This window comes from Eubalaena glacialis, chromosome 7 (assembly GCF_028564815.1).
Source record: "Eubalaena glacialis isolate mEubGla1 chromosome 7, mEubGla1.1.hap2.+ XY, whole genome shotgun sequence".
NCBI classification, from domain to species: Eukaryota; Metazoa; Chordata; class Mammalia; order Artiodactyla; family Balaenidae; genus Eubalaena; species Eubalaena glacialis.
The window spans coordinates 61,102,216-61,128,921 of NC_083722.1; the positions used below are offsets into that span (position 1 = coordinate 61,102,216).

Genomic DNA, 26,706 nt, shown 5'->3' on the forward strand with positions numbered 1-26,706 from the left:
ACGTACAAGCTACACAGGGACACCCCCACATAAACAGCCCTCTAAGACCAAAGTAGGTAACTGTTTCTCCTAAACTCACAGAGTAAGATAAACACAAGTAAAATGAAGAAGCAGAGGAACCACTCCCAGTTAAAAGACCTAACAGAATTACCCTGAAAGAACAAACAATGAAGCAGACCTCTTCAGTCTAACAGACACCGATTTCAAAAAAGAGGCAATGGAAATACTGAAGGAATTAAGAAAGGCTATTGACAGGGCTTCCCTCGTGGCGCAGTGGTTGAGAGTCTGCCTGCCAATGCAGGGGACATGGGTTTGAACCCTGGTCTGGGAAGATCCCACATGCCGCAGAGGAACTAGGCCCGTGAGCCACAACTACTGAGCCTGCGCGTCTGGAGCCTGTGCTCCGCAATAAGAGAGGCCACGACAGTGAAAGGCCCGCGCACCGCGATGAAGAGTGGCCCCCGCTTGCCGCAACTAGAGAAAGCCCTCACACAGAAACGAAGACCCAACACAGCCAAAAATAAATAAATTAACTAATTAAAAAAAAAGAAAGGATACTGACAGAAATGCAGATTACTATAAAAAAACAGCTAGAAACTATAAAGAGGAACCAAGAAAAAATAGAAAACTCATTTGCAGAGATGAAAGCTGAGCTAAAGGCAATGAATAGCAGAAAGAAAAATGCAGAAGAACAAGTGAACTGGACGATAAAATAATGGAAACCACCCAATCAAGACAGCAGACAGAAAGCCAAATGAAAAAAAAAATGAAAGCAACATAAGAGACCTATGGGATAATATAAAGCATGCCAACCTATGCATACTAGGAATTCCAGAAGAGGAAGAAAGAGAAAAGAGGACTGAAAATGTATCTGAAGAAATTATGGCTGAAAAGTTTCCAAACCTAAAGAAGGAACCAGATATCCAGGGACAGGAAGCCCGGAGGGTCCCAAACAAGATAAATCACAAACAGACCTTCACCAAGACATATTATAACAAAAATAGCAAAACTTAAAGACAGAGGATTTTAAAGGCAGCAAGAGTTCATTACAAGGGAACCCCCATAAGACTATCAGCTGGTTTCTATACAGAAACACTGCAGGCCAGAAGGGAGTGGCAAGCTATTGGGTTGGCCAAAAAATTCGTTCAGGTTTCCCCATACCACCTTATGGCAAACCCGAACGAACTTTCTGGCCAACCCAATATATTCAGTCCTGAAAGGGAAAAATGTGTAACCTAGGATACTCTATCCAGCAAGATTATCATTTAGAATAGAAGAAGAGATAAAGAATTTCTCAGACAAGCAAAAACTAAAAGAATACAGCAATACTAAACCCATCCTAAAGGAAATATTGAAAGGTCTTCCCTAAATAGAAATGAAGAATCTATAGGAAAGAGAAAATCACAACTGGAAAATAAATCATTTAAATAAGCCAGTACAGATTTAAAAAAATGAAAAAATTTCTGTGAAAGTGATGATAACCACAATGAACAGCAAAAGGATAAACATGAAGATGTAGAAGAGGACATCAAAATTGTAAAATGGGGGCTTCCCTTGTGGTGCAGTGGTTAAGAATCCGCCTGCCAATGCAGGGGGCACGGGTTCGAGCCCTGGTCCGGGAGGATCCCACATGCTGCAGAGCAGCTGGGCCCGTGCGCCACAGCTGCTGAGCCTGCACTCTGGAGCCCGCGAGCCACAGCTGCTAAGCCCACATGCCACAACTGCTGAGGCCTGTGCGCCTGGAGCCTGTGCTCCGCAACGGGAGAGGCCACCGTGATGGGAGGCCTGTGCACCGCGGCAGGGAGTGACCCCCGCTTGCCACAACTGGAGAGAGCCCGCCTGCAGCAGCGAAGGTCCAACGCAGCCAAAAATAAATAACTAAATTAATTAATTTTTAAAAAAATTGTAAAATGGGGAGCAGGGAAGAAAATGTAGAATTTGTTCTCCCTAAAATGTGTTTGAGCCTATATGACTATCAGTCTAAGGCAAGTAGATATAGGAAGGGGTTAACATACTTGAAAAACAGGGTAATCACAAATCAAAAACATAGAACAGATCCACAAAAACCAAAACGAAGAGAACATAAGTATAATATCAATACAAAAGAAAATCATCAGAACACACACACACACACACACACACACACACAAGAACAAAGAAGAAGGGACGGAAAAGAAATAAAAATCAATGGGAAAAAAAGGTTTAAAATGGCAATAAATATTGGGTTGGCCAAAAAGTTCCTTTGGTTTTTAAGTAAAAATAAGATACATTTTTCATTTTCACCAAGAACTTTATCGAACAATGTATTCACCATTTTCTTCCACTACCTTCTGCCATTTTTCAGGAAACTTCATAATTCCATCTTTGCAAAACTTTTTATCTTTTTAGGTAAAGAACTGTTCCAGATGCCTTTTATGGTCTTCCAGGGAATTGAAATTTTTTCCATGAAGAGAATTTTGTAAAGACCGAAATAAATGGAAATCCGAAGGCGCAATGTCTGGTGAATAGGGCAGATGAATCAGAACTTCCCAGCCAAGCTGTAACAGTTCTTGCCTGATCATCAAAGAAACACGTGGTCTTGCGTTATCCTGATGGAAGATTATGTGTTTTCTGTTGACTAATTCTGGATTCTTTTTGTCAAGTGCTGCTTTCAGTTGGTCTAATTGGGAGCAGTAATTGTTAGAATTAATCGTTTGGTTTTCCGGAAGGAGCTCATAATAGAAGACTCCCTTCAATCCCACCATATACATAATATCACCTATTTGGATGAAGACCGGCCTTTGGTGGGGTTGGTGGTGGTGGTTCATTTCGCTTACCCCACGATCTCTTCCATTCCACATTATTGTACAGTATCCATTTTTCATCGCCTGTCATTTTGTTTTAAAAACAGAACGGTTGTGTTACGTTTAAGTAGAGAATCGCATGCAGAAATACAGTCAAGAAGTTTTTTTTTCGCTTAACTTACGTGGAACCCAAACATCAAAGCGATGAACATAACCAAACTGGTGCAAATGATTTTCAATGCTCGATTTGGATATTTTGCTTATGTCAACTATCTGCTGCGTGGTATAACGTTGATTGTTCTCAATGAATGTCTCAATTTGATCGCTATCAACCTCAACCTCTCTACCTGACCGTGGAGCAACGTCCAGCAAGAAATCTCCAGCACAAAACCTCGCAAACCACTTTTGACATGTTCAATCAGTCACAGCACCTTCTCCATACACTTCACAAATTTTTTTGCATTTCAGTTGCGTTTTTACCTTTCTTGAAATGATAAACCATAATATGCTGAAAATGTTGCTTTTTTCTTCTATCTTCAATATTAAAATAGCTACACAAAAATTCACCAATTTCGATAATTTTTTTTTTAATGCACGCTGATATGATAGCTGTCACAATAGAGCGTAACAAAATTGTTTCGAATGAAGTTAAAGATAACTAAGCAATACTAAAGCCAACTTACAGATAAAAAGCAAATGAACTTTTGGGCCAACCCAATACATAGCTATCAATAATTACCTTAAATGTCAATGGACTAAATGTTTCAATCAAAAGACAAAGAGTGGCATACTGGATTAAAAAATAAGAGGCTACAAAGTGCTGCCTACAAGAGACCCACTTTAGGGCAAAGGACACACATAGACTGAAAGTAAGGGGATGGAAAAAGATACTTCATGCAAACGGAAATGATAAGAAAGTGGGGGTCGCAATACTCATAGCAGAAAAAATAGACTTTAAAATAAAGCCCATAAAGAAAGATAAAGAAGGACACTATATAATGATAAAAGAATCAATACAAGAAGATGATTTTACATATATGCACTTAATAAAGGAACACCCAAATACATAAAACAAAGACTAACCAAACATAAAGGGAGAAAGTGACAATACAACAACAGTAGGAGACTTTAACACCCCACTGACATCAATGAACATATCTTCTAGATAGAAAATCAGTAAGGCAACAGAGATCCTAAATGATACAAGTTAGACTTAATTGATATTTTCAGGACATTACATCCAAAATATCCAGAATACACATTCTTTTCAAGTGCACATGGAACATTCTCTAGGACTGACCACATACTAGGGCACAAAACAAGCCTCAACAAACTTAAGAGTACAGGAATTATCTTAAGCATCTTTTCTGATGACAACGGCAGGAAACTAGAAATAAACCACAGAAAAAGAAATGAGAAAAAAAAAACACGATTACATGGAGACAAAACAACATGGTACTAAAAAAACAATGGGTCAATGATGAAATCAAAGAGGAAATTAGAAAATACCTTAAGACAAATGACAATGAAAACACAACCATACAAAATCTATGGGATGCAGCAAAAGCAGTTCTTAGAAGGAAGTTCACAGAAATACAGGCCTTCCTCAAGAAACAAGAAAAATCTCAAACAACTTAACTTATCACTTAAAAGAATTAGAAAAAGAAGAACAAACAAAACCTAAAGTCAGAACAAAGGAAATAATAACTATCAGAGAGGAAATAAATTGAGAAGAAAATAAAAAACAATAGAAAAAAAAATTCAATAAAACCAAGAGCCGGTTCTTTGAAAGGATAAACAAGACTGACAAACTGCTGGCCAAGCTCAACAAGAAGAAAAGAGAACCCAAATAAACAAAGTAACAAATGAAAAAGGAGGCTTAACAACTGATACTGCAGAAATACAAAAAACCATAAGGGAATACTAGGAATAATTACATGCCAACAAATTCGACAACCTAGAAGAAATGGAAAAGTTTCTAGAAACATACAGCCCACCAAAACTGAATCAAGAAAAAATAGATAATTTGAACAGACAGATCACTAGAAGTGAAATAGAATCTGTAATAAAAAAAAAAACTCCCTATGAACAAAAGTCCAGGACCAGATGGCTTCTACCAAACATATAAAGAAGAACTCATACCTATCCTTCTCAAACCCTTCCAAAAAATCTGAAGAGGGGGGAACACTCCCAAGTGCATTCTATGAAGCCACCATCATCCTGATACCAAAACCAAAGACACCACGAAAAAAGAAAATTACAGGCCAGTATCTTTGATGAATATAGATGCAAAAATTCTCAACAAAATATTAGCAAACCGAATCCAACAACACATAAAAAGGATTATATACCATGATCAAGTTGGATTCATTCCAGAGTTACAAGGATGGTTCAACATGTGAGAATGAATCAATGTGATATACCACATCAACAAAAGACAAAAGCCACATGATCATCTCAAAGACACAGAAAAAGCATTTGACAAAATTCAACATCCATTCATGATAAAAAACTCTTACCAAAGTGGATATAGAGGAAACATATCCCAACATAGTAAAAGCCATTTATGACAAACCCACAGCCAATATAATACTCAATTGTGAAAAGCTGAAAGCCTTCCCGCTAAAATCTGGAACAAGACAAGGATGCTCATTCTCACCACTCCTATTCAACATAGTATTGGAAGTCCTAGCCACAGCAATCAGACAAGAAAACGAAACAAAAGGTATCCAAATTGGAAGGGAAGACGTAAAACTGTCACTATATGCAGATGACATGATACTATATATAGAAAACCCTAAGGACTCCACACAAAAACTACTGGATCTAATAAACGAATTCAGCAAAGTATCAGGATACAAGATTATCATTCAGAAATCAGTTGCATTTCTTTACACCAACCATGAAATCAGAAAGAGAACGTAAAAAAACAAAACCTTTTAAAATTGCAACCCCCAAAATAAAATACCTATGAATAAACCTGACCAAAGAGATGAAAGACTTATACGCTGAGAACTATAAAACATTAATAAAGGAAACTGAAAATGATTCAAAGAAATGGAAAGATATCTCATGCTCTTGGATTTGAATATTGTTAAAATGGCCATATTACCCAAAGCAATCTACAGACTTAATGCAATCCCCATCAAATTACCCATGGCATTTTTCACAGAACTAGAACAAGTAATCCTAAATTGATATGGAACCATAAAACATCCAGAATTGCCAAAGCAATCCTGATGAAAAAGAGCAAACAGGAGGCATAACCATCCCAGACTTCAGACACTACTACACAGCTACAGTAATCAAACAGTGTTGTATTGCCACAAAAGCAGACATACAGACCAATAGAACAGAATAGCGAGCCCAGAAATAAACCCACACACCTACGGTCAATTAACCTTTGACAAAGGAGGCAAGAATATAAAATGGAAAAATGACAGGCTCTTCAGCAAGTGGTGTTGGGAAATTGGACAGCCACATGTAAATCAATGAAGTTAGAACACACCCTCTCACCATACGCAAAAATAAACTCAAATGGCTTAAAGACTTAAAAGACATTACACTATAAAACTCCTAAAAGAGAACATAGGCAAAGCATTCTCTGACATAAATCGTACCAATATTTCTTAGGTCAGTCTTCCAAGGCAACGGAGATAAAAACAAAAATAAATGAGACCGAATCAAACTTACAACGTTTTGCACAGCAAAGGAAACCATAAATAAAACGAAAAGACCACCTACAGAATGGGAGAAAATATCTGCCAACAATGCAACAGACAGAGTCTTAATTTCCAAAATGCACAAATAGCTCATAAAACTGAACACCAAATTTACAAACAACCCAATCGAAAAATCAGCAGACCTATAGAGACATTTCTCCAAAGAAGAAATACAGATGGCCAGTAGGAACATGAAAAGATGCTCAACATAGCTAATTATTAGAGAAATACAAATCAAAACTTCAATAAGGTACCACCTCACACAGGTCAGAATGGCCATCATTAGAAAGTCTACAAATAACAAATGCTGCAGAGGGTGTGGAGAAAAGGGAACCCTCCTACACTGTTGGTGGGAATGTAAGCTGGTACAGCCACTATGGTAAACAGTATGGAGATTCATCAGAAAATTAAAAATAGAATTACCATATGATCCAGCAATCCCACTCCAGGGCATATATTCAGACAAAACTATAATTCAAAAAGATAAAGGCACCCCTATGTTCATAGCAGCACTATTCCTAATAGCCAAGACGTGGAGACAACCTAAATGTCCACTAACAGACGAACTGATAAAGAAGATGTGGTAAATAGATAAAATACAATACTACTCAGCCATAAAAAAGAACAAAATAATGCCACTTGCAGCAACACGGATGCAACTAGAGATTATCATACTAAGTGAAGTAAGTCAGAAAGAGAAAAACAAATACCATATGATATCACTTACATGTGGAATCTAAAATATGACACAGGGGACTTCCCTGGTGGTCCAGTTTCAATGCAGGGGGTGTGGGTTCAAACCCTGGTCAGGGAGCTAGGATCCCACATGCCTTGCGGCCAAAAAACCAAAACATAAAACAGAAGCAATATTGTAATAAATTTAATAAAGACTTTTTTTTTTTTTTTAAATAAGACCTGCGCCAGGTCTTAGTAGTGGTATGTGGGATCTTTTACTTGGGGCATGCAAACTCTTAGCTGTAGCATGTGGGTCTAGTTCCCTGACCAAGGATCGAACCCAGGCCCCTTGCATTGGGAGCATGGAGTCTTAGCCACTGGATCACCAGGGAAGCCCCAATAAAGACTTTAAAAAATGACACAAATGAACCTATCTATGAAACAGAAACAGAATCACGGACATAGAGAACAGACTAGCGGTTGCCAAGGGGGACGGGAGTGGGAGGGGGAGGGATTGGGAGCTGGGGATTAGCAGATATAAACTAGTATATATAGAATGGATAAACAACAAGGTTCTACTGTATAGCACCAGGAACTATGTTCAATATCCTGTGATAAACCATGACGGAAAAGAATATGAAAAAGAATGTGTGTGTGTGTGTGTGTGTGTGTGTGTGTGTGTATATATATATATATATATATATATATATATATGCGTGTGTGTATAACTGTATCACTTTACTGTACAGCAGTATTTAACACAACATTGTAAATCAACTATACTTCAATTTAAAAAGTTAAAAAATAAAAGATTTTTAAAAAGCAAATGAATAGATATCATTGATAAATACACCATTACATATCTGAAATTACACTCAACCTCAAGAATTTAGGACACAAAAATTAACAAAATGTGCTCATTATCAGATCAACAAAAAATGTTTAATTAATTTAAAAAATCAAGTGGGTGAAGATGGGGGAGAAATAAGCACATAAAATGTGGGGAAATGTAAACTGATAAACTTTCTGAAAGGTAGTCTGCCTGCACCTGTTAACAAGTTAAATACTGCATCTTTTGACTCAGGGATTCTGATTAGCAAGAGGGGGAATATTTGCACCTCACATTAGTCACAGAGGGCTTATCTCCCTAGTACCAAAGGAAAAGAACTCTTACGAAATTGCTAACAAATGCCCAACAACCCTAGCAGAAAATGAGCAAATGATATGAACATGTACTTCACACAAAAGAAGGAAAGCCAACAGTTCTTAAACATATTAAAAGACTTTCGAGGGCTTCCCTGGTGGCACAGTGGTTAAGAATCCGCCTGCCAAGGCAGGGGACACGGGTTTGAGCCCTGGTCTGGGAAGATCCCACATGCCGCGGAGCAACTAACCCCGTGCGCCACAACTACTGAGCCCGCACACCTAGAACCCGAGCTCCGTAACAACCACAACTCGCCACAACTAGAGAAGGCCCGCGCGCAGCAACGAAGACCCAACGCAGCCAAAAATAAATAAATAAATAAATAAATTTATTTTAAAAAAAAAAGAAAGAAAAAGACATTCGACCTCTGGGAATTCCCTGGTGGTCCAGCAGTTAGGATGCTGTGCTTCCACTGCCAGGATGCCGGGTTATATCCCTGGTCAGGGAGCTAATAAGATCCCGCAAGGAGCGACACATGACCAAGAAAAAAAAAAAAGACATTCAGACATTTGAACTCCATCAGAGACATGCAAGTTAAAGCCACACTGAAATGGCTTTTCACCTATCAGATTAGCACGAATCTCTCAGTTTGAGATGTCGTGGCTAAAGGGAAAGTCACTCTCATCTATGGACAGTAGAGGTGGAGATGGTTTAAGAAGCAGTTGTCACTCTGGAGAGATTCTGAAGGTAGAGCCTATGCGTTTTCTGGTATATTAATTAAAGTGTGAGAGAAAGAGCAGCTGAGGGTTACTCCAGATTTTTGGCTAAGGAACTTCCTGACACGGGGAAGATCACAAGAAGCAGATCTGAGAGAGAAAATCAAGGAGTGCGACTGCATACATTTTATCAAGTTGATTTATAAATCTGAGAATAACCCAAAGAAAAGCAGCCTGTGAGATGGGAGGTGGACCAAATGCACAAGGAGGGAGGGAGAACTTCTCTCGCCAGGATTCCCTTGTGGTCCTCAAAAACTCAAAATTCTAAGGATTGAAAAAGATCAAAGGAAGAAATCTCAATGTGCCTTATCTTCTTTTGTATTATTTTTCCTCCTCAACCTTAGGATATTTCTGTGCTCAATATAAAGTTCAATCTGTTTCCATGAACAGATCTCAGGCTTGGCTGCTCCTGTATTAAAGCACTATAGATTTTTATTCTTCTGAAGTCAAAAGCAGGTTTTTAAAAAAGGCTCTGTAACACTTATTATGCTTCAAATGATATCTCTGTTGGAAACTATATATGTCCTAGCTTTCTTCCTTCTTCAGTTTTATCCCACGTCTCTCACTATCTAGAAATCCTTCCCCACCAAGTTTCACTCAATGGCAATATCCACTGATATACTACCAGACTTATATTGGTTCAATTTCTCCTTCTATTTGATCCCCCTCCATCATTCTCCTAATAAAACAACTTCCTGAAATGTTAGCCTAGGTTCCAAATGAAATATTAAAAAGGTCCCACTACCAACGAAGTATAAACTTAACACAAACTGCAATACTCTAAAAGTTACTAGTCCTATTTTTAGCTTTATCTTCTGAATTTACCTGTCACGTTTGGATTTGTTTACTCCTTTCTTGGCTTAGAAAAGCAAAAGCACTGACAGAATTGAAAAATATAAGTGCTATGAGTTCATGTCCCCACCTACCTTTGAATATAGAGTGTAAGATGGACTCCAGAGCAAAACGGAGCCCAAGGTGTGACAGATCCACCTTGGTTAAGTTCAAAGCATTTATTTCTAAGGTCCTAATACAGAACTTTAATCTATAACAAGAACCAAAGCTAACCTCAAGGAAATCTACCACAGTGTAAAATGAACTTACCAAAAAATATATTTTCTTTTTTGAAGCGTCAATCATTTAACAGTATTTTTAATCCAGTAGACATGCTACTTTATTTCCTAGGACCTAAAACTTGTTTGCAAGGTAGCTAATATTGGTTAATTAAAAGGGTGCTCCAAGTAGAATTTGGCCTCCATATGAACAGGTATTTCTGATCTAATAGCAGCAATAAGCTGATCTGGAATAAATCAACGGTTTAAGATCAGACGTCTCACTCATGGGACTTCCCTGGTGGCACAGAGGTTAAGAATTCACCTGGCAATGCAAGGGACACGGGTTCGATCCCTGGTCCAGGAAGATCCCACATGCCACAAAGCAGCTAAGCCCATGCGCCACGACTACTGAGCCCACGTGCCCTACAGCCTGCGTGCTGCAACTAATGAAGCCTGCACGCTCTAAGGCCTGCGTGCCGCAACTACTGAGCCCACGTGCTGCAACTACTGAAGCCTGTGCCCCTAGAGCCCGTGGTCCACAACAAGAAAAGCCACTGCAATGAGAAGTCCACACACTGCAATAAAGAGTAGCCCTCGCTCGCCGCAACTAGAAAAAGCCTGTGCGCAGCAACGAAGACCCGACACAGCTAAAATATAATAATAAATTAAATAAATAAAAATGAATAGTAAGATATTCCTATTAAAAAAACCCAAAAAAACAAGAAGTCGTGTCACTCATATCATGGTGGGGGAACATCATGGATTCAGCTGGGGCTACTGGACAAGGGGCAGCCTATTCCAGCCAGATCCCTGCCCAAAGGGATAGGCAACTGCTTACTCCCCTTTCTGTGGCTCCATATTGGGACTACAGTTTTTTTACTCCACAAAGTTAGAGGTTTAGGGACTTCCCTGGTGGTCCAGTGGTTAAGAATCTGCCTTCTAATGCAGGCGACGTGGGTTAGATCCCTGGTCAGGGAACTGAGACCCGCACATGCTGTGGGGCAACTAAGCCCGTGCGCTCCAGAGTCTGCGCACCACAACTAGAGAGCCCACACGCCACAACGAAAGATCCCGCATGCCGCAACTAAGACCCGACGCAGCCACATAAATAAATAAATAAATAAATACTTAATAATAATTTTTTTAAAAGTTAGAGGTTTAAGTTTTCTCATTACCTAAGAGCTGAGAAGGACAGCTGCCCAGGCATAACCAGAAAAACACAAATACAGCTTTTAAACTCTGTACTTCTATCATTCAAAACAGTACAAAAACCGACACTCTAAAGCATCAGTACTTGTTCCAATTTCTACCTGACTGATGAAGTTAAGACTACACAGAATTATTTTTCTTTATGTTACACAATGGTTTTACACAATGGCAAATATTCTTTAGCAACAGCTGCTCCGGAGGCAGAAGGTGAGCAATGAGCTTGAAGGGGAGGCTGCTAGGAGTGACCAAGCTATGGCCTGAGAATGGCTACAGCCCCACCTATGTGTCAACGCTCTTCTGAGGAAATCTGTCTATAAGAAGTGGTGGTGAGGGGACGCTCACATATTTGCCTGAATATTCAAAGTAATAGAAAGTTGAAGCATGGTCCCCAGACCAGCAGCATTGGCATCACTTGGAAACTCATCAGAAATACAAATTCTCCAGCCCCGCTCCAGACCCACTGACTCAGAAACTCTATCATGATAATCATGTTTGACAAGCCGTCTAGGTGATCCCAATGCATGCTATCGTTGGAGACCACAGCTCTGTGCAAAGCTACAAATATCCAGTCAGTCAATGTTTGTTTCTAGCACAAAGCATTCGGGACCTTCTCCTGGGAATAACTTGTCTATGTCAAAATTAAGAACTAAGTCATTCTAAAGCTGTTTAAAGTAAATACATTATGACTCCTTTATAAGTGACCAAAATTCATTAAATAGTCATTTATTATTTGACAGGATTGTAAATCCTGTAACAGTCTAAGATAGCTCTCACTCCAATACACACACATGCTCCACAAATCCACTTATCCTCATATATGTTCATTACACATGTATACAGTCCATATATTTGAATATACATATATGCGCACATTTACACACACACACACACACACTCATGCGTGCAAGGGCTCAGGGTTCATTAGATGCCCATTTCAAGACCCAGCTTTGACTGGGCCTTCAGAGATAAACTAGGAGGCAGTAAGTACTATAGTATGCAGAGTGTTTCTGTCTAAAATCTTAAGAGTAAATGACAGCCACACTATGGAAACAGCTCTGATACACAACAGTAGCTCATTATGCACCACTCTGGAGATCATCTACATAGTACACATTTGCCTTGGTTGATGGGTTAGTTTCCTATTGCTGCTGTAACAAATTTCCACAAACTCAGTGGCTTAAAACTATGCAAATTTATTATCACACAGTTCTAGAGTTCAGAAGTCCAGAATGGGTCTAGTGGGCTAAAATGAAGCTGTCAGCAGGCTGCATTCCTTCTGGAGGCTGTAGGGGAAAATCTACTTCCTTGACTTTATCTACTTCTTGAAGTAGCCTACATCCATTAGTTTGTGGCAGTCTTCCTTCCTCCATCTTCAAATCTCCCTCTGACTCCCGACTCTCCTGCCTCCTTCTTTCACTTTTAAGGACCCTTGTGATTTCACTGGGCCACCTGAATAATCCAGGATAATTTCTCCATCTCAACAGCCTTAATTAAATCATACCTGCAAAGTGCCTTTTGGTATAAGGTTAAAATAGTCACAGGTTTTGGGGATTAGGATATGGACATCTTCGAGGCACCATTATTCTACCTGCCACAGTTGCTAAGCAGTGCAAACACGTTATTTCTACAGTTCAAAACTCTGCTACAGGGGGACTTTCCTGGTGGTCAATATTGTTAAGAATCCGCCTTCCAATGCAGGGGACGTGGGTTTGATCCCTGGTCGGGGAACTAAGATCCCACATGCCACAGGGCAACTAAGCCTGCCCGCTCTAGAGCCCGCGTGCCACAACTAGAGAGCCCGCACGCTGCAACGAAAGATCCCGTATGCCACAACTAAGACCCGATGCAGCCAAATAAATAAATATTAAAACAAACAACAAACAAACAAACTCTGCTACAGGTTTATTTAAAAGATTGTAGGGACTTCCCTGGTGGCACAGTGGTTAAGAATACACCTGCCAATGAAGGGGACATGGGTTTGAGCCCTGGTCCAGGAAGATCCCACATACCTCGGAGCAGCTAAGCCCGTGCACCACAACTACTGAACCTGCGCTCTAGATCCCACAAGCCACAACTACTGGAGCCCACGCTCCAAGAAGCCATGCTCTGCAACAGGAGAAGCCACTGCACCACAACGAAGAGTAGCTCTGCCCTGCTCCGCTCGCCGCAACTAGAGAAAGCCCGTGCACAGCAACAAAGACCCAATGCAGCCGAAATAAATTAAAAAAAAAAGATTGTAATCATACTTGCCAACAAACCTGGCAAAAATCCTGAGTCATTACACAGGTATCTAGTCCCAGGGTTGCATTCTAACGATTTGTAAAAATTGCTCATGTATCTGCCATAGAAAACTAATACGTCAGCCAAGGTCTAATCACTTGGTTTTCCAGTACAATCAGAAACCATTAAAGCTATCTAGTTATAAATAATAGTAACAGGAGCAAAGGCTAGTGTTGTGCTTCCTATGTGCTGGCCACCTTATAAGTGCATTACACATATTAACTCAATTTAATTCTCAGCTACCTTAGGTGGGGGTTATTTTATTAAGGAACTTGCCTGGACAAGCAAGTGGTGTAATGGGATCTAAACACAGGCAGCCTGGCCCCAGAGACAGCTGATGACAACCGCTCACTGCTGCCCTCTACCTCTCACCCCACTACATGCAGAAAAACATTTAAATCACCAGTCACTGTAACGAGTTGACACATTTAAAAGGAACAAAAAGGTATGTGAATAATGTGTGTAAAGACATTCCATATGCAGCAGAGGTGCATATATCCTGGGCAGTTCTATCTCATTCTTCTACCAGGCATTACTTTAGGGATGGAAGTTCTCTCTTAAATTTCATCCTTTAGTGACAAGATCATTATATTCACCACAACTATGCTTAAGCATATAATTCAGTCATCACAGAATAAGTTTATTGGAATAAATAAAATATTAATGATACAGTATTTTTGTTATACAAAGGGTATCACTTAACAGGATTACAATCTTCTTAGATGTCTAAAAAGGGTTCTAATTCAATGGCTACTTGGGGCCAGCGAGCAGAACTAGATAACTGGGAAGAAGAGTTTTACTGTATACTCTTTCATACCTTCTGAACTTTGAACCATGTATATAAATCATTTAGTTACACTGTTAAATTTTAAATGGTGACCATTAACTGAAAATTTAGAAAACACTGTAACTATTCTAGTAAAGAGACTCAGTGGTTAAGAAAATGAGATTTGGAATTAGAAATCTCTGGGTTTAAGTCGCTATAAAAAGTATGGTCAATCTAAAAAGATAACTGTAGGAAAAAATTACTCCCTCTAAAGCTTTAATATAAAGTGGGGATAACTGTGCTTTCACTGTCACTATTATTTCCAAGTAACAGAGAAAAAAGTGACTGCTTAATTTCCCTCTCACTTATTATAATGAGTGGGGAAGCTTAAAAGGAATTAAAACTTGTGCTGATGAAGAACAACTTCAAGTGCCCTATCTAATCCCTTCTTTATAAAGCTTTTGTATCCTTTTTTGATAAACAAGGCAACACTGCCATGATGAGTCATTTTCCCTTGGGGGAGCTGAAGAGTTCATTTGAAGATAAGAAAATTAACTCATGACTAAATCTGAATAAAAATCTAACTCCTAAGAACAGGAAGACTAAAGAGTAAATTATGTCAATACTTAACAGTCACACTATCAAAGCTGACGCACAGATGATACTATACTAAAATGGGTCACTTAGACACATTTTATGTACTTTGCAGAAACTTCCCAGGGCAATGTCACCCAGCTAAAAAATATCCATGGAATTTTACTGGAATTCCTAGATAAAAATCAATCATTTTTATTTTCCATATCTATGCCTGATTCTCTTTACACTATATATTTCAGGAAAGGCTTCTGTAAAAAAAATCAAAACTGTACATGCACTACTTAGAATGTTTCCTTTTGAAAAGTGAGTCTGATCAACTTAAGATACTCTGCTGGGGGATCAGATCAAGATGGCAGAGGAGTAGGATGTGGAGCTCACCTTCTCCCACAAATACATCAAAAATACATCTACAACCTAGAGACTGTCCTACAGAATGAAGTAAGTCAGAAAGAGAAAGACAAATACCGTATGCTAACACATATATATGGAATCTAAAAAAAAAAAAAAAAAAAGAAAATGGTCATAAGAACCTAGGGGCAAGACGGGAATAAAGATGCAGACCTACTAGAGAATGGACTTGAGGATATGGGGGGGGGGGGAAGGGTAAGCTGGGACAAAGTGAGAGAGTGGCATGGACATATATACACTACCAAACGTAAAATAGCTAGCTAGTGGGAAGCAACCGCATAGCACAGGGAGATCAGCTCGGTGCTTTGTGACCACTTAGAGGGGTGGGATAGGGAGGGTGGGAGGGAGGGAGATGCAAGAGGGAAGAGATATGGGGACATATGTATATGTATAACTGATTCACTTTGTTACAAAGCAGAAACTGACACACCATTGTAAAGCAATTATACTCTAATAAAGATGTTAAAAAAAAAATACATCTACATGTGGACTGCTTCTCACAGAACATCTACTGGACGCTGGCAGAAGAACTCAGACTTCCAAAAGGGCAAGAAAATCTCCACATAACTGGGTAGGGCCAAAAAAAAAAAAAGAAAAGAAACAGAAAGAGAGAGAAATGAATCGGGACAGGACCTATGCCCCTGGGAGGGAGCTGTGAAAGAAGAAAGGTTCCTGCACCCTGGGAAGTCCCCTCACTGCCTGGGAGATCAGCTGGGACAGAGGGGGAGGTTCGGAGCCTTGGAGGGGAGCACAGCAACCGGTCCGTGCAGGGCAAAGTGGAGAGAGACCTGCATAGATGGCTGGTGCCGCAGAGCAGCACTCCCCAGTCTGAGACGCTCGTCCGCTGGGTCGGGTGGGGGCTGGGTGCTGAGGCTCAGGCTTTGGAGGTCAGACCCGGAGGAGAGGACTGGGGTTGACTGTGTGGAGACGGCCTGACGGGGCTAGGGTGTGGTGAGCTACAACCGAGGGAGTCCAGGAAGAAGCCTAGGCCTGCCAGAGAGGCAAGGCACCATTGTGGGGGGCATGCAAGGAGAGGGGTGGGCCGCCACAGAAGCTTCTTTCTCCGTGCCCACTCTCAGGCAGCAGGGCACCACCTACACGAGCTCCGGGGGCAGGTGCAAGATGCCACTGCCATCTCGGAATCCAGAGGCGGACACGGATCACTGCCGCCACAGAGCGTCCTGCAACTGAGCACCAAACGCTGTCCATGCCTACCCAGGAGCGTGCACGACCTGCCACTGCTGCTGAGGGTCCCACAACTGGGAGCCAACCGCTAGCCCCGCCTTCCTGGGAGTGTGTGCAGGTTGCACATCTGCACACCCCCTATCAAGGGGATAACGGCCAGCACACGCAGGGGAAAGAGATGGCAAGCAACCAAACCAAAAACAGCCCTCGTGCCAAAAAAAAAATTAAGCCCACACAAGCTACACAGGGATGCTCCCACATATAAATAGTCCTCCAAGACTAGAGTAGATAATCGTTTCTCCTGAACTCAGAGTTAAGAGAAACACAAGTAAAATGAAGAAGCAGAGGAACCACCCCCAGCTAAAAGACCAAGAGAATTCCCCTGAAAGAACAAACAATGAAACAGACCTCTTCAGTCTAACAGACACCAAGTTCAAAAAGGAGATGATGAAAATACTGAAGGAATCAAGAAAGGATACTGACAGAAATGCACATTACTGTAAAAAGCAACTACAAACTATAAGGAGGAACCAAGAAAAATTAGAAAATTTATTTGCTAAGACAAAAGCTGAGCTAAAGGCAATGAATAGCAGAATGAATAACGCAGGAGAAAGAATAAGTGATCTGGAAGATAGAAAAATGGAAATTACCCAAGCAAAACAGCAGTCAGCCAAATGAAAAAAAAGGAAAGCAATATAAGAGACCTATGGGATAATATAAAGTGTGCCAACCTATGCATAATAGGGATTCCAGAAAGAGAAGAAAAAGAAAAGGGGATTGAAAATGTATTTGAAGAAATGATGGCTGAAAACTTCCCAAACCTAAAGAAGGAAACAGATATACAGATATAGGAAGCATGGAGGGTCCCAAACAAGATGAACCCCAACAGACCTACATCAAGACATATTATAATAAAAATGGCAAAGTTAAAGATAAAAAGAGGATTCTAAAGGCAGCAAGAGAAAAACTTAATTACAAGGGAACCCCCATAAAGCTATCAGCTGATTTCTCTACAGAAACACTGTAGGCCAGAGGGAGTGGTAAAATATATTCAAAGTCTTGAAAGGGAAAAATCTGCAACCTCGAATACTCTACCCAGCAATATTATCATTTAGAATAGAAAGAGATATCAGAATGTCTCAGATAAGCAAAAGCTAAAAGAATACAGCAATGCTAAACCTATCCTAAAAGAAATATTGAAAGGCCTTCTCTAAATAGAAAAGAAATCAGAAGATATAAGAAAGAGGAAATCACAACTGGAAACTAAATCACTTAAATTAGCCAGTATCAAAAAGAAAAACCTATTTGTGAAAGTGATGATAAACTCACAGAACAGCAGGAGGATAAACATAAAGATGTAAAAAAGTACTACGTCAAAATCATAAAATGTGGGGCAGGAGAGTAAGAAAATACAGATTCCTTTTTTTTTTTTTAATGCAATGCGTTTGAGCCTATATGACTAACTGCCTAAAGCAAGCAGATATAGGAAGGGGTTAACATACTTGAAAAACAGGGTAACCACAAACCAAAACCATACAAAAGATTCACAGAAACCAAAAAGAAGAGAACACAAGCATAAAATAAAAGGAAATCATCAAACCACAAAAAGAAAAACAAAAACAAAAAGAAAGGAACAAAGAAGAAACAAAAGAATCAACTGGAAAACCAGGTTTAAAATGGCAATAAATACATATGCCAATGGACTGAATGCTCCAATCAAAAGACAGCACAAGGATACCCACTCTCACCACTTCTATTCAGCATAGTATTGGAAGTCCTAGCCATAGGATTCAGACAAGAAAACGAAATAAAAGGTATCCAAATTGGAAGGGAAGAGGTAAAATTGTCACCATATGCAGATGACATGATACTATGCAGAGAACCCTAAGGACTCCACACAAAAACTACCAGATCTAATAAATGAATACAGCAAAGTAGCTGGATACAAGAGTAACATTCAGAAATCAGTTACATTTCTTTACACTAACAATGAAATACCAGAAAGGAATGTAAAAAAACAGTACCTTTTAAAATTGCACCCAAAAAAAAAACAACCTAGGAATAAATTTGACCAAGGAGGTAAAAGACTTATACAATGAGAACTATAAAACAGTAATAAAGGAAATTATATCCCATGTTCTTAGACTGGAAGAATTAATATTGTTAAAATGACCATACTACCCAAAGCAATCTATAGATTTAATGCAATCCCTATCAAAATACCCATGACATTTTTCACAGAGCTAGAACAAATAATCCAAAAATTTGTATGGAACCATAAAAGACCCAGAATTGCCAAAGCAATCCTGAGGAAAAAAAAAAAAAAGCAGGAGGCATAACTCTCCCAGACTTCAGACAATACTACAAAGCTACAGTAATCAAAACAATATGGAATTGGTACAAATACAGACATACGGGTCAATGGAATAGAATAGAGAGCCCAGAAATAAATCCACACACCTATGGCCAATTAATCTTCGACAAAGGAGGCAAGAATATAAAATGGGAAAAAGACAGTCTCTTCAGCAAGTGGTGCTGGGCAAGTTGGACAGCTGCATGTAAATCAATGAAGTTAGAAAACACCCTCACACCATGCACAAAAATAAACTCAAAATGGTTTAAAGACTTAAACATATGACACCATAAAACTCCCAGAAGACAGCATACGCAAAACATTCTCTAACATAAATTGTACCAATGTTTTCTTAGGTCAGTCTCCCAAAGCAATAGAAATAAAAACAAAAATAAAAAAATGGGATCTAATCAAGCTTACAAGACTCTGCATAGCAAAGGAAACTATTAAAAAAAACAAAAACAGGGGCTTCCCTGGTGGTGCAGTGGTTGAGAATCTGCCTGCCAATGCAGGGGACACGGGTTCGAGCCCTGGTCTGGGTGGATCCCACATGCCGTGGAGCAACTAAGCCCGTGAGCCACAATTACTGAGCCTGCGCGTCTGGAGCCTGTGCTCCACAACAAGAGAGGCCGCGATAGTGAGAGGCCCGCGCACCGCGATGAAGAGTGGCCCCCACTTGCCGCAACTAGAGAAAGCCCTCGCACAGAAACGAAGACCCAACACAGCCATAAATAAATAAATAAATAAAATTTAAAAAACAAAAACAAAAACAAAAAACAAAACCACAATCTATGGAACAGGAGGAAATATCTGCAAATGATGTGATGCCACAAGGGCTGAATCTCCAAAATACACAAACAGCTCATACAACTCTACAGCAAAAAAACAAACAACCCAATCGAAAAATGGGCATAAGACCTTAATAGACATTTCTCCAAAGAAGACATACAGATGACCAGTAGGCACATGAAAAGATGCTCAATGTCACTAATTATTAGAGAAATGCAAATCAAAACTACCATCAGGTGTCACCTCACACAGGTCAGAATGGCCATCATTAGAAAGTCTACAAACAACAAATGTTGGAGAGGGTGTGAAGAAAAGGAAACCCTCCTACACTTTTGGTGGGAATGTAAGCTGGTGCAGCCACTATGGAAAACAGTATGGAGGTTCATCAGAAAACTAAAAATAGAATTACCATATGATCCAGCAATCCCACTCCTGGGCATATATCCAGACAAAACTATAATTCAAAAAGATAAGGCACCCCTATGTTCATAGCAGCACTATTCATAATAGCCAAGACATGGAAACAACCTAAATGTCCACCAACAGATGAATGGATAAAGAAGACGTGGTAAATATATAAAATGGAATACTACTCAGTCATAAAAAAGAACAAAATAATGCCATTGGCAGCTACATGGATGCAACTAGAGATTATCATACTAAGTGAAGTACGTCAGAAAGAGAGAGACAAATATGATATCACTTACATGTGGAATCTAAAATATGGCAAAAATGAACTTATCTACAAAACAGAAACAGACTCACAGAGATCAGATTTGTGGTTGCCAAGGGGGAAGAGGGGGAGGGAGAGGGATGGACTTGGAGCCTGGGGTTGGTAGATGCAAACTATTACATTTAGAATGGATAAACAAGAAGGTCCTACTGTATAGCACAGAGAACTATATCCAATCTCTTGGGATAAATCATAATGGAAAAGAGTATGATAAAAAGAATGTATATATGTGTATAACTGAGTCACTTTGCTGTACAGCAGAGACTGGCACAATATTGTAAATCAACTATACTTCAATTAAAAAAAAAAGACACTTTGCTAATAAGTCCGGACCTTTGTTAACTTATCAGTTTAAAAGAGGTGGGGTGAAAGACACTCAAGCAACATCTCAATCAGGTTCAAACTTAGCCTGAATCTAGGAAAAGGTATGGATCCTCTCTTTAGAAAAATATACATTCATTAAAAATTTGAAAATGAGTTAGGGGATTCACAAAAAATCTCGGGTTCAGAACCTTTTGTCAAAATATAATGCTAGGAGATAAATGCTAGGAGAGAAACCTGTGAAAGAACTGTCTGATATTCATGTAAGTGTAAAGTATTATAATTTCTTTTTAAAAAGTGTATAAAAGTAGAATTTCTTTATGGTTACTCAAATGCATTTTTAATGATTATTCAAATATATGTTTTCAAAAATGCAGCCTGCATATGCAGTTCACTTTTCCACTTTTTTTTCCTTAAAAGGCTGGGAGAAATTAAGAGGTAAATTAACACAATTCTACAACCAAGAACATACTCACCATTAATACTGCAGGGAGCATGGTCACATGCCAGAAAATCACTTGCACTTATTATACTGATCACCATGAATGTGGGGTGTCAGCTGGGAGGGGGATACAAGGGAGCCTGCCAGGGTACTGGAAATACTGGACATAGGCAGTATTTTCAAGGGAATGATCTGTGTAAAAATTCATTGAGCTGTACACTTAAGACTTGTAGGGAATTCCCTGGTGGTCCAGAGGTTAGGGGTCCATGCTTCCACTGCAGGAGCCCCAGGTTACATTCCTGGTTGGGGAACTAAGATTCAACATGCTGGGCGATGTAGGGGAAAAAAAAAAAAAAAGACTTGTGCACACTACTGTAGATATTCAATAACTATTTTTTAAAAATTTAAGCTTGACCAAACTGACATTGAGCAAGTCTATCAACTGCTCTAAGCTTCCGTTTTAAAAATCTGTAATGGATCAATAACACTTCTCCTCAGGTTACTGTGGGAAATGAGACAACATATGTATAGTATTTAGTACACTGCTTCATACACAGTCAGCACTCTGTGAATGTAGGTCTAATACATTATCACTATAGATGGTGGACTGCAATTTTTATCAATGTGAGATGTCTTTATCCAGTTTAACAATAACAGTGATAAGTTATGGATAGTCCCCCAGGCCAACAGACAGACATATCCAACGTTCTTTAAATAGAGGGGGGTATGTGCACGTGCTCATTCATCCCATGGTATACATATAACTTATTCAACTATTCCCTAAATAAGAGAAATTCTGGTTATTTCCTTTTTTTGTCATTAGAAATAAAGCTACACTGAATATTGCAGCCTTGCCTCTACACTGTTTCTTCTGATATTTTTATAGCTAAAACAGATTACCATAGAGACTCTTAAGTTTCGTATTTGAAAGAACCTTAAGTCTCAAATTGAATGCCTACCTAAACAAATCCTAAAATAATATTAACACCAAAATTAGAGTGTTGCCATAGGCTACAGATTAGAATTACCTGAAGTAAAACCTCATAAATTCTAAATTAATATGTTAAACGAAAAGTCAGAAGCTATTCTTCCACATTTCGGAATAATCACTAGTAAGTAGTCTAAAATCTATAGTTCCTTCCAAAAGTTTGAGGAATTAAAGAGTCTATTTAATGACAGAAAAATAATCAGAATATACTCTTAAGTGAATAGATGTTAATTCCCATTTTGTTGAAATAAAATAGATATACAGACAAGGAAACACACCTAGGATGTTAACTGGTTCTCCTGAGGGGGATGTAACTGAAGTCCATTTTCAGCTTTATCCCTGACATATTCCCCAATTTTTCTATGAAGTATGTACTATTTTTATAACAATAAAAACGTTCAATTCTTTTTAAAAATAAGAGTCCAACATGCTTTCAGTATAGGTCTCCAACAAATGAATTCCTGCATAACTAAGTACTTTTGTTTATATTGGTAAGTCACATTGGCCAGTGCCCAAACTGCTGAGAGCACCTCAAAAAAAATCCTTTACTCTTTCCAACTGTATATCCTACCCTCACATCTCTATTTTCCATTCTGCCCACTCTCGTTTTCATATCACCGTAACATAGTGTTCTCATTAAGTGTAGACAAGATTTGACGCAGTTTACTTTAGCCACAGACTCCACCTTGCTGCAGTCTATTATCAGCACAAACCTGCTTCATTCCTGAGACCAAGTCCCTTGCTAGCTGGACTTCTGATTCATTCTCAAGTTCCACACTGAAACCATGTTCCTAAAAATAACTGACATCCTTTCTTACCTGCTCCTCCTTTGGATTTTGTCTAAAGAAATCCTGTAATAAATCTTGTTCCACAGACCCTCTTTGTGCAAATAAGTTTCCACAAACGATTGCTTTGTTGGCTCACACTAAAATTCCTACAATTTTACAACTAAAGTTGTAAAAATTGAGAAAAAGAATCTAATTTTCAATTACTACCATTAATCTAGGCTGCAATGCCAAAACACTATTTCAGATTTTTGTAAACTCTTAAAGTGTGATGCAGCCGTACCAACCTTGGTTCAAGTACGTGAGCGTTTCGTCGTGCAGCTTCACGGCTGGTGACGTTGCTGCACACATCACATACTGGAAGGGCGGGTGTTTGGTTTCGTCATCCAATGGAAGGCTGGAATCTTCCTGCTTGAAAATTGGCAATGCCAAGACATCGCTGAAAAGCAAAAAAAAAATCAACACTGACCTTATTCTGGGTTTAAAACATTTAAAAACATGTAAAAATATTTAGGGGTAGTTTCTTTTAAAATTTAAGATCATATATGATGCATAGAATAAAAGAACTATTAACGCTAATCTGGCTCCCCCAAAAGATAGTTTTAATAAACCATACCTCTAGTGTGAGTTGGGGGGGGCGGGGGGGGAGTGGTGCCTATGATTAGCAGAGCATTAAAATAAGAAATATTTAAATTAAAATAAGAAATATTTAATAGTTAAGTCCAAACTACTGATAAAGAGATCAGGCTAATAATACATGTGGTACAAAAAAAAAAAAGGTTACGTGAAAAAAATTAGTTAAAAACTTTAAACTCATTTCTATTAAAAAATAAATAAAAGCAAGAGTACATAGCCACCTGCTTTGAAAGGTAGGTCACACTGGCACCATGAAATCACATAGAAGCATTTGATTAAATGGTATTTTACAAAAAGTTCCCTGCTGGTCCTAGCTAAACGCTGAGAGCATAAAGCTTCATACTTAGTCTAAAACAATGGCTTCTGAGAAGCAAACAGCAGCAGTAGAAATAGCTGCTATTTTTCCCCCCAAGAATAACTTGGGTCATTGATCGGGAGGGGGATGGGGGGTCTTCTGGGGTACTGTCTATATTCTGTTAACTTTGGTAGTTAAACACACATGGATGTGTTTGGTTTGCCTTTAAAAAAAAAAAAAGCAGCTGAGGTATAATTTACATATCACAAAATTCACCCTTTTAAAGTGTATAATTCAGTGGTTTTTTAATATATTCACAGAGTTGTACAGTCTTCACCACTATCTAATTCCAGAATATTTTCAGCACCTCAGAAAGAAATCTCATACCCTTAGCAGTCACTCCCTATCCCCCCACTTTGGCAACCACTGATTTGCTTTGTCTCTATGGATTTGCCTATTCTGGATATTTAATGCAAAAAGAATCATGTGGCCTTTTGTGACTCGCTTCTTTTAGTATGTTTTCAAGTCCATTCATGTTGTAGCATGTATCAGTACTTCATTCCTTTTTAAGGCCGAATGATATTCCATTGTATGAATATACCACATTCTCTTTATCCATCATTGGATGATGGACCTTTGGCTTGTTTCCATTTTTTTGATTATGAATAATGCTGCTATGAACACTTCCATGTATTTTTGTGTAGACATGTTTAATTCCCTTGGATATATACCTAGAAGTAGAATTGTTGGGTCATATGGTAACTCTTTACCTTTTTGAGAAACTGCCAAACTGTTTTACAAAGTGACTGCGCCATTTTACATTCCCACCATTAACATATGAAGCGTGGGTATTTCTTTCTTTGAGATAATTCACTGAGCTGCACATTTATATCTCGATGGTTTTTCTATGTCCATTCCTCAATAAAAGGTAAAATAGCAAAATATCCAAATGACTGAATAACTACTATAACAGCAAGAACAGCAAAGGCTTGTCTGAACTGCTTATTTCTTCTTACAACCTGTTAACTGACTCAGATATCTGGCTAGCCCATTTTAATTAAATTCAATTTAAAAGCAAAATGTGGAAATAAATGAAATGAAAGGGAAACCCTGTATTCCCTCCTCCCACATACATTTCTATTAAAGCACCAGACTGATTAGTCAGGGACTGAATTACCCACTAATTCTCCTTCTCCTTTATTTATACCTAGGAACTGTCAAAACACTCCTAAGTCAAAAGTATAACTGAGGAACACATAGTCAGGAATGGTCCCCAGCCTTCCTCTAGGACAGGGATAAAAACCTTAGAGCAGATATAAAAACTTCTCAGGAAACTTGCAAATGGTACTTTAAGACTCAGAGCAGCTCTCTTTATTAAAAACAACCATAGCAGTCAAAGTGGCTCCATGGTAGATGAAAATACATACATATTCTATGTCATATATATGTAAGTGTTTCAAGTTCTCTTGGTGAGAGAATTCCCTGGCGGTCCAGTGGTTAGGACTCCATGCTCTCACTGCTGAGGGCCTGGGTTCAATCCCTGGTCGGGGAACTAAAAGCCCACAAGCGACATGGTGCAGCCAAAAAAAAAAAAAAGTTCTCTTGGTGAGAAAGAAATAAAAAATGAGATGAGAGCTATAACTCAGATGCATTTAGTTAATTATACTAAAAAGTGACATGGAGAATAATTTTAAGATCTTAACGCTAACTGCTTGGGTTGATCATTACATACAGGTCATCAAAATAAGACATCAGACTGCATAAGAATGGCTATTTGTAAGTAAACTGTTACACATAGTAAATAAAATTTTATTTGCTTCAGATCCTAGAAGGCAACCACCATTTTATTCACTTGGTTATAGACTACTATGCTCAAGGTAGGTGCTAAAAGACTCTTGAATAAACTTAACATATAAACATGTAGAGATCATTTGTTAATGAAATCCCAATTAATTTTTTACTTAATTAGAAAGAAAATGCATTCCAACCAACACAGCAGCCAGAGAAAGCCTCTTCACACAGAATTCAGATCATTTCATTCCTTTGAACTCTCCCCATCAGCTCACTTTCGAACCCAGGGTCCCTACAAGGTCCGACAAGGCCCTACTCAATCTGCTCTTCTTTCCTTTTCACCTACCCACCCTCAGTCCCTCTGCCTCAGCCAGCCTCCTTCCCTGCCTTTTCCAGGGCCTCTGCATTGGCCCCTCTTCTGCTGATGTCCTACTGGCTCATTTCATTCAAATGTCACCTTTCCAGTGACAACTGTAACCTTCCCATCTGTACTCCCAGTTTCCCCTTTCCTGCTCTATTTATCCACAAAGCGTTTCACTTTCCAACAGTATACGAGACTTATATTTGTATCCTCCATAAGTATATAACCACCCCCCAAATTGGTTTTTCTTCACTGACTAAATCCAGCATCTAGCATAAAGAAGGAGCTCAAATATCTGTTAAATTGATGAATGAGCTGTAGCACTGATAATTATTAATAAAATGAAAAACTAGGTCTCCAGATAATCTAAGGTCATAATTTCTACCAGGCAGAGCCATAAGAAATTTCTGGTATTCAACTGATTTTGTCATCTCATATCCCAGACAGGTAGGCCACCCAGGGATCTGACAAGCAGATGAAAAGACTCAAGGCTTTGAATTATTCCAAGTAATTCTGAAATGCCAGTATCCAAAAATAACCAGGCACACAAAGACAAACACGACTTTAGGAGCAAGAACCAAGAGAAGACTCTGTTGGTATTCAGTTCTTTTCTGC

The 26,706-nt window shown here is 39.0% G+C and overlaps 1 protein-coding gene across 2 annotated transcripts in view; it reads right to left on the bottom strand.

The window, feature by feature from the left end:
• Positions 1-26,706, bottom strand: part of UBP1 (upstream binding protein 1) — a 68,050-nt gene that overhangs the window by 28,067 nt on the left and 13,277 nt on the right. For both annotated transcript variants that reach the window (XM_061196468.1, XM_061196469.1), the window contains exon 2: positions 23,296-23,447. In XM_061196468.1, the coding sequence (XP_061052451.1) occupies positions 23,296-23,447 (152 nt within the window). The remainder of the gene's footprint in view (positions 1-23,295; positions 23,448-26,706) is intronic.